The sequence below is a fragment of the Octopus sinensis genome, linkage group LG18 (genome assembly GCF_006345805.1).
Source record: "Octopus sinensis linkage group LG18, ASM634580v1, whole genome shotgun sequence".
Classification (NCBI taxonomy): domain Eukaryota; kingdom Metazoa; phylum Mollusca; class Cephalopoda; order Octopoda; family Octopodidae; genus Octopus; species Octopus sinensis.
Window position 1 is genome coordinate 2527511 of NC_043014.1, and position 10000 is coordinate 2537510.

The window sequence follows — 10000 nt, forward strand, 5'->3', positions numbered from 1 at the left end:
GCGAGTCGAATGGCACCAATTAAAACCCAATAACCGAACCCTGTGACAATTTGAAAACAAACGGATCTCAAAATTATTTAACACATTTCTTTTTCCCTACAGGTCTTTCTGGTGTGGGTAGTGTTCAGTAAAAACCCACACGTTTAGATGGTGTATAAAGATTTCAAATATATATATATATACATACATATACCTCTGTATGTATCCCCATCCCTTAAATAACTTGCAAACGAGTCTTTAAGTTCGTGCAGAAAAATTTTTTAAAAAGCCCTCAACAAGGGAAAAATTTTCTTGTTTCCTCGTTTCGCACATCTCACAGGTGCCTCTACAAATCTCTGTTTCCCTCTATCGCTATCCTGTAAAGTACTTCTCCATCAGGTGCGCCTCGTTTGGTTTTATAGACTGACTGTCCGTGGTGGGAGCTAGATGGCTGAAGTGACCAGTCCCCTTTCACCCAACAGAAGTCACGGCCACGAATCTGTTGGCAAGCGCTGTTCGGATCGTCTCCAACAATCCGGATTTGAAGGTTTTACGTAAGTAGTAGTTTGTATTTATTTAGCTTATCTAAACCCATGCATAACCTAACACACAGCACGTCAACTGCACACATATTAAATATGTTTATATATTTAAACTGTATTTATTATATGCATATTTCTTTCCTACGGTTTTTGCTTTGTAAGGTATACAGCCATTGAAAGTTTTTAAACAGATCTTTGATCCAAGACAAATGTATTATCAATAGGTAACAACCATGATTTCTAGATACATCTACCACTTACATATAAGGCACTGAATCATGTGGGTATCAGTGCCCTGCGTTATAAGTTCAAATCCTGCCGATGTCAGCTTTGTTTTTCGTCCCTTTTGGGGTTGATAAAAATTCTTTCTCTTTATCTTTGGATTGTATTGGAAGATTCAGCATTAAGTCACATAATGTTAAGCTGATTCGGCAAGAGAACTGCACCAAAGGTACACGTCCGTAGAATACCTGGCTACTTACAAACACATTAATTTCATGAACAGGGATTCCGTTGATGGCACGACTGAACGATCATCGTCGAAAATGCCGGAGAACCCGTTACCATTTATTTATAAATAAATCTCTGCGTGTGTATAACTCTTCGTGTATATCTATCATATTTTATATGCGTGTTTATAGCAGGTACTCGTCACAGACCTTAACAATTCATGGTGTATATGAGTTCTTAATCGAAGTAGATATTTTATTGTTGTTGGTGTTTTTTAACCCCAGGTCAAGCCCTGATCCAACAGACCTATAATCAGCGGTAACCAATACCAAAGACCCCCAATATTTAGAGCTATTTTTGGCCTCATCACCTTACATATCATTTCAATTCTTTAAAGGATGCGTGATTTTAAGGGGACTTGGCTGTTATTGGTGCTAAACATGTATTTTATCCCAATCAACTCTGATACGTCATACTTGTTCAAAGATTTCCAAGTATTCTTCACATCTTCTATTCAAGCATAATGTATCTAAGACTACATTATCAATTGTGCCCTCACTTGTTCTTTTTAAAAACTGTAACATTACAGGGGCGGACTGAGCCGTCGGTCAGTCGGACACCGCTCGAGGGCCCAGGGCCCGCACTCTACATGTTAACTCTACACAACAGTTATGCCCAGAGCCCTTAATACTCTCAATCCGTCACTGGTAACACATGATTACAGGAACACTTGGCTGCTATTTCTAGCAAAATGCGCAACCATGTAGATCAGTGTTTCTCTTAAAGGGTCCTACAGTCTCCCTTGGTGCTTGTGGTGGTGGGCATGCGAGGATTGAAAAGAGCTGAAGAGTAATTACCATATCTTAGTAAAATCAAAATGGTTTTCTAAAACATTTCAAACTGTTTCAAATGAAGTAAAAATGCCCCGGGCCGACCAATGCCTTGTGAGTGGATTTGGTAGATGGAAACTGAAAGAAGCCTGTCGTATATATGTATATATATATGTATGTGTGTGTATATGTATGTGTGTCTGTGTTTGTTCCCCTAGCATTGCTTGACAACCGATGCTGGTGTATTTACGTCCCCGTCACTTAGCGGATCGGCAAAAAGAGACCGATAGAATAAGTACTGGGCTTACAAAAGAATAAGTCCCGGGGTCGAGTTGCTCGACTAAAGGCGGTGCTCCAGCATGGCCGCAGTCAAATGACTGAAACAAGTAAAAATTGGTAAATCTATGTGGCTGCAAACTTGATTGTTTTCTTGTTAATAATAATAATAATAGTAATAATAATAATAAGGGATGGTCATCTTTTTTAGTGGGTGTAGGGACATTAGACTTGACAGCAGATCAAGTTTCTCTCAGGAATGTTACAGGTGTGGCTAAGGTGTGGTCTTACCTCCTCCTCCTCCTCATCATCATCATCATCACCACCACCACCATCATCACCATCAAATCTTTTACCCTTTATGGGGTTGGGCAAAAGAGGACACTATAAATATATCGCAGGCTTTAAAAAAATAATTACTGGGGGTCAATCCATTTGATGAAGAAATGCTTCAGGGTGGTGCCCCAGCATGGCCGCAGTCTAATGGTTGAAACAACTAAAAGATAATAAAGATATATGGCTGTGTGGTAAGAAGCTTGCTTCCCAACCCCAGGATTCTGGGGTCAGTTGGACTGTATGGCACCTTGGACAAGTGTCTTCTACCATAACGTGGCACTCTGTCGGTTACGACGACACGGGTTCCAGTTGATCCGATCAAAGGAACAGCTTGCTCGTGAAATTGACATGCAAGTGGCTGAGCACTCCACAGACACGTGTACCCATAACATAATTCACAGGGAGATTCAGTGTGACACAGTGTGTGATAAGGCTGGCCCTTTGAAATACAGGTACAAGAGAAACAGGAAGAAGGAGTGAGAGAAAGAGTACAGTAGGGTTCGCCCCCCCCCCTACCGGAGCTTCGTGGAGCTTTACGCTCAATAAACACTCACAACGCCTGGTCTAAGAATTGAAACCGCAATCCTACGACCATGAGTCTGCTACCGTAACAACTGGGCCATTGCACTACCACGTCTTCTACTATACCCTCAGGCTGACCAAAGCCTTGTTAGTGGATATGGTAGACGGAAACTGAAAGAAGCCCGTCTGTGTGGTAAGTAGCTTCTTGACCAACCACATAGTTCTGGGTTCAGTCCCACTACATGGCACCTTGGGCAAGTGTTTTCTACTATAGCCTCGGGTTGACCAAAGTTCTAAATTACAATCTTCCACCCAACCTTAGTCACTATTTATGTTCCTAACACTAGCTGAATGATAACTAAGTTATTTTACTAAATTCTTTGTTATATTTAAAATCAATTGGAAGAAACACAGAGCATCTCAACAGAAATATGGTAACAAAAGGTTTAAAACCTATCAAAATTTGTATTAATTTATATTCCAAACATAAGCTTAACAATGACAAAGATATTTTACTAAATTCTTGAATATTTTCAAAATTAATAGAAAGGAAGATGGTGAATTTCAACAGAAATCTGGTAAGATAAGAGTTAAAGTGATCTGAAATAAAAGATTCCATCAAAACCTCACACTAATTTATGGACCAAACCAACTTAATGATGACAAAATTATTTTACTAAATTCTTCAATAATTTCAAAATTCAACTGAAGCTTGTTGTTTTATGGTTGGATGCTCTTCCTGTTGCCAACCCTTGCCTGTTTCCAAGTAAGGTAACATTTTGCTCCAGCTAGACACATAGGGAAGGACACTGCTCCTATGATGACACTTGTCTTACGACCGTTTGTCACGAAATGTCAAGAATTGCTAACACATACCCACATATACATACACATACACACTTTTTATATACAAACACTGCCAGATCAGACTGGAGCCTGGGGCATCCTCCTGGCTTCCCAGACCCCGGTCGAACCGTCCAACCCGTGCTAGCATGGAAAACGGACGTTAAACGATGATGATGATGATATATTCATCAGGTTTCTTTCAGTTTCCAGTTGCCAAATCCACTTACAAGGCTTTTATTGACTTGGGGTTATAGTTGAAGACCCTCGTCCAAAGTGCCACGCAGTGGGACTGAACCTGAAACCCTGTGGTTGGGAAGCAAACTTCTCTATCATACAGCCCTGCCTAAGCTTATGGCCAAGTTCTTCTAAAACCGCTCTCCTCCAATATTTTATGCTTTTTATCTCATAGCTTCCAATAATGATGCTTCACAAAACAGAAGCTCCTTTCAGAGGTTTTTGTGGTTCAGCTTTTATAGTTTTGATCCCTTTCTTCTTCTTATATTTCTGTTAAAATATATTTCATCATCATTCAACGTCCGCCTTCCATGCTAGCATGGATTGGACGATTTTGACTGAGGGCTGGCGAACCAGATGGCTGCACCAAGCTTCAATCTTGATCTGGCAGAATTTCTACAGCTGGATGCCCTTCCTAACGCCAACCACTCCGAGAGTGTAGTGGGTGCTTTTATGTGCCACCGGCACGGGGGCCAGTCAGGCGGTACTGGCAACGACCTCGCTCGAATCTTTTACACATGTCACCTGCACAAGTGCCAGTAAGGCGATGCTGGTAACGATCACGCTTGAATGGTGTCTTTTACGTGCCGCTGGCACGGAGGCCAGATAGCCTCTCTGGATGGTGCTCTGTGTCATTCAATTCTTAAAATAATGAAACATTTAGCAAAATAACTTTGGACATTATTAAGCTCAGGTTACTTTACTAAATTCTTCATTATTTAAAAAAATTATTTAAAAGAGCAGTGTATTCCAGGAGAAATATGGTAACAAAAGAGTTAAAGTGATCTAAGTTAAAACTATCCTTCAAAATTTCACATTAATTTTTGTTCCAGTTCAGCTTAATGACGAGACAAAATTTCTCTGCTGAATTGCAAATTTTTTTCAGAAGTACAAGAGTCCAGAAATCTGGCTATTTTTGAAACTGGAATCTAGAAATCTGGCTTTGAATTTTGCAGGTTGTAGCAGTTCACTACATGGTTGTTTTGTTTTGGTTTCTGTGGCATATGCGTCACACGATGCCAGATCAAGCAGACCCTGCTTTAGAAGTATATTAATTTGTATATGTGTAAAAACCAACACTTCCTTTTTCCGAGCTGAGATTCGAAACTGAATCTAAGGATTCTCACTCATCTGATTCACCACTGACTAAACAGGCGCAAAAGAAATTTCTTTATTTACATTATTTATATTTAATGGATATTTGTCCTCACTATGCCATATGCCCACGGGCATATGGCATAGTGGGTAAGAGCACAGGCTACTAACCCCAAGATTCCTAGTTTGATTCCAGGCAGTGTCAATATCATCAAAAAATACCTTAGGAATGAGAACCCAGTTTCAAAATTTTCTCAAGACACCTGATGAAGGCTGGAGGGTATATCAGCTGAAACGTTGTGTTAACAACAAACAAGATGAGGACAAATATCTGTCAAATGTAAATAATGTACATAATTCCTCATCTCTTAACCCTTTAGTGTTTAAACCGGTCATATCCGGCCAAAATATTCTACCTATTTTATGTTCAAACTAGTCAGATCTGGTCATTCATAGCTACCCTATTGTGTCATTTTAAAAATAAACAATCATGAAATTATGCAAGATTAATTTTACATGGTGTGAATACATAAGCTTTACATTTGACAGAATAATCTGAATGCTAAAGGGTTAAATATAGAACAGAAATTTCTTTGTCCTGTCAAAAAATGATGGATGGTTTCCCTTCGACCTTCTACTGTAAAATAACCTCAGGCCAACCAAATCCTTGTGAGTGGATTTGGTAGCTCATTGTGTGTGTGTGTGTTTGTCTCTCCTTGTCTTGATATCTTATGAAAGCTGTAAATGAGTGTCACTGTCATACAAGCAGTGTCAATCATTTCCAGTATTCTGCACAAACATGTCTGGCCATGGGAAAATATTACCTTATTTGAAAAACAGATGAGGGTTGGTGACAGAAAGGGCATCCAGCTGTAGAAAAATTTGCTTCAACAGATTCCATGAGAGCAAGGCAAGCATGGAAAAGTGGACATTAAAATGATGATGGTGATGGTGGTGGTGATGATAAAGATGAAAGGATGTGATTTGAGGGAGATGTGGCTGTTATTTGTTGCTAGTCAAGGGACCACCATCATCATCATCTTTTAACATCCGCTTTCCATGCTAGCATGGGTTGGACGATTTTGACTGAGGGCTGGCGAACCAGATGGCTACACCAGGCCCCAATCTCGATCCGGCAGAGTTTCTACAGCTGGATGCCCTTCCTAACACCAATCACTCTGAGAGTGTAGTGGGTGCTTTTTATGTGCCAGGGGAGGCTGGCAACGGCCACCTTCGGTTGGTGCTTTTACGGGCCACCGGCACGGAAACCAAAGTCTGTTTCATTAGATGTCACTTTTGGTATTTGCTCCTAATTGCAGACCTTGATTGAATGTTATGTTTATTAAGTAATGTGTGGTGGTGGGGGCAGTAATTGTGTTGTTTTAATTATATCTTGACTGCAGCTCATTAATTCCACTAATTAACCCATTCATTACCAATTTTCTGTTGAAATACACTGCCTTTTCTTTTTAATTAATTAAACATTACGAAGAATTTAGTAAAATAACTTTCTCGTTATTAAACTGGTGTTTTTTTTTTTTGGTGCATAAATTAATGTGAAATTTTGATGGGTGCAGGTTTTAATTAAGATCTGCTTAAACGAGAATCACGTATCATAGAACTAGGGACCGTCTTAGGAAATTGGTATCAGAAAGGTTAATCATGGAATAGCCTTTATCTTGTTTCAGTCATTTGACTGTGGTCATGCTGGAGCACCTCCTTGAAGGATTTTATTCAAACAAATTGCCCCGGGGCTCTTTTTTTTTTTAAACCTTGTACTTTTTCTATCAGACTCTATTGCTGAACTGCCAAGTTACAGGGACATAAACATACCAGCATAAGTTATCAAGCAGTGATGGGGAGGGGACAAAGATACACGCACAGCTGTATATATATAAATGAGTGTTTGTGTGTGTGTATGTTCCTTATGCATTTGAAAACTGGGTTACTGATTTTGACATATGGAGTATCAAAAGATTCGGTAATCTTTTGGCTACCAAATAAACTTTATCTTTGTTTACATATTGTCTACGTTATCTCAACAACCAGGTTTCATTAGAAAGTGAAAGTAGTTTCACACTTTCAGTTTGAACTAAAATTACATCTACCAGATCCACTCACAAGGCCTTGGACGGCCCAAGGCTGTAGTAGATGACACTTGCTGATGATGCTACACTGCAGGATTGAACCCAGACTATGTGGTTGGGAAGCAAGCTTCTTACCACACAGCCACCCCCACGCCCCTATATATATATATGGGACCGTGTGTGTATCGTTGGCGATTTTTTTCCTCCGTCTTCCCTTCTTTGGATCTTTCCTTTTCCTATGTTTCTGATGAAGAGTTCCGCTCGAAATGTTAAATCCTCCTTCTTTCCTTCTTTCCTGAGCGTCCAATAATACTATACTTGTTCCACATCCTCGAGTTGTTGTGTTTTCTATTTGTGTTTTCATGTTTGGATTAACTATATATATATATCATCATCATCATTATATATATATATATATATATATATATATTATAAGCTTCTTTCAGTTTCTGCCTACCAAATCCACTGAGATGGCTTTGGTTGGCCCAAGACCATAAAAGAAGACAATAACCCAGGGTGCCATGTGGTGGGATTGAACCCAGGACCATGTGGTTAAGAAGCAAGCTTCTTACCACAGTTGAATGAATTGGACCCCAATTCTTTTTTTTTTTGTCTTTACGTTTGGTACTTATTCTGTTAGTCTCTTTTTGCTAAACTGCTAAGTTGGGGTAAGGGTGTTGGGGTAGGCAACACCAGCATTGATTGTCAAGCGGTGGTGTACGACAAACACAGACAGATAGACACGCAATGGGCTTCTTTCAGTTTCCATCTAGCCTGGTTTGCTGATCAGCCAGAGAGCTTCTGTATGATTTCCAGCTACCAATTTTACTTGCATTGCTTTCAAGATGTAGTGGACGAGACTTGTCCAAGGTGGTGGGCACTGGGATTGACCCAGAAGCCATGTGGTTGGGAAGGGAACTTAACGACACACAGTCATGCTTGTGCTGATAATTTTCTGTATTATCTTAATTGGATTGTCATCACGTACCAAAGCCTCTCAATAAACAAGGATATAAGGATATATATATATGTGTGTGTGTATATATATATATATATATATATATTTATACACACACACTGCCTTGTTCATTAAAAGTATATATGTATATATGTGTATAGATATATATATATATATACACACATACACACACTGCCTTGTTCATTAAAAGTATACATGTTTATATGTATGTATGTGTGTGTATATATATATATATATATATATGAACACACACTCACAGCCTTGTTCATCAGAAGTATATATGCTTATATGTATGTATATACACATACACATATATTTAAAGATATACTTATATAAATATACACACACATATATACATACATATATATATATATATATGTACACACACACACACACATATTTGTGTATCTTTTTGTGTAATTAATTGAGTAATAAAAAATAATTGCACCCATGACTGGCAACTAAATTTTGTTGTTAATTACCCTCCTGGGGCACAGCTAACTGCAGCTTAAGCTGACATCAATAGTTTTGCTTCCTTATAATGGTATATTTGGTATTTGGTGGTGGAGGGGTGGCGATGGTGGAATGTTGGGGTGGGAGCTAACGAGAATGTGAGAGTAATAAGGAGGAGGAAAAGGAGAGAGGGAGAGAGAGACGAGGGAGGAGTGGAAAAATTGTGAATTGTGTGTGGGGGGAGAAGTGTGTTTGTAAGGGAGGTGGGAGGGATAATGTGGAGGTGTGGTTAGGCGGGAATGGAGGAGAAGGAGAGGAACTGACAGTAGAGGGTATGGAAGAGCAAAGGTGCTTGGACAGAAAGAGAAAGGAAATGTATGCCTGTGTGTGTGTGTGTGTTTGTAAGAAAGTGAGAACAAATGAGAGAGAGAGAGAGAGAGAGAGACCTTTATGATGCTGCAACACATCTCTGACTTTCTAGAATTTTCTCTTGGAACCGTTTAAGCCAGATTATTCCAGTCAGTTTATCTTGGTAATGTCTACATCATAACTGCAAATTCTTTTATCTTGGATAGATTTACTTTGGACACCCTCTCTGCCCCGATCCCCGAGGCCTGTTTCCACGTTTTGAATATCTTCTCTAAGTCTTCTACAGACTCAGCTTTGAGAATCAACTGCTCAGTTCTTGGAAGGATTCCCATGCTACCAATCTGCTTGAGACTGCCCTGGGTTCTATGACTCAAAATTCTTGTTTGAAACTGATCTAAATTAACCCTTTAGTGTTCGCATTATTCTGCCAAAATTAATGCTTTTTTTATCCACATTGTTTTGAACTAATCATGCATTATCTTGTCGCTATGAGATTTTGATGAGGTAGCTGTTAATTTTTAAAACGATATTGTAGGGTTGGTCTGAGAGACCAGATCTGGCCAGTTTGAACATAAAACAAACAGAATACTTATGGCCGGTTTAATTGCTAAAGGGTTAAAGCTTTACATCAAAATTTTGCACCAGGCACCGGTTTAATGACAAAAGTTTTCTTAATAAATTCTTGGTTAATTTCAAACGTAATTAAAACAAATGGATTGTGTTTCAATAGAAACATTGTAACAAAAGTATTAAAGTAATTAAAATCAAAATCATCATCATCATCGTTTAATATCAGCTTTCCATGCTGGCATGGGTTGGATGGTTTGACATGGAGCTGGTCACCAGAGAGCTGTCCAGACCCCCAACTGTCTGCATTGTCATGCTTTCTACAGCTGGATGCCCTCCCTAATACCAACCATTTAACAGAGTGTGCTGGATGCCTCTTTATGTGCCACTGGCATAGGTGCCTTTTATGTGTCACCAGCACCTGAAAGGACAGCC

General features: G+C 39.3%; 1 protein-coding gene across 3 annotated transcripts in view; it reads left to right on the forward strand.

The window, feature by feature from the left end:
* Positions 1 to 10000, forward strand: part of LOC115221393 (inosine-5'-monophosphate dehydrogenase 1b) — an 85728-nt gene that overhangs the window by 1178 nt on the left and 74550 nt on the right. For all 3 annotated transcript variants that reach the window (XM_029791567.2, XM_029791568.2, XM_036510648.1), the window contains exon 1: positions 1 to 533. This exon is cut by the window's left edge and continues 1178 nt beyond it. In XM_029791567.2, the coding sequence (XP_029647427.1) occupies positions 427 to 533 (107 nt within the window). In that variant the 5' untranslated portion in view covers positions 1 to 426. The remainder of the gene's footprint in view (positions 534 to 10000) is intronic.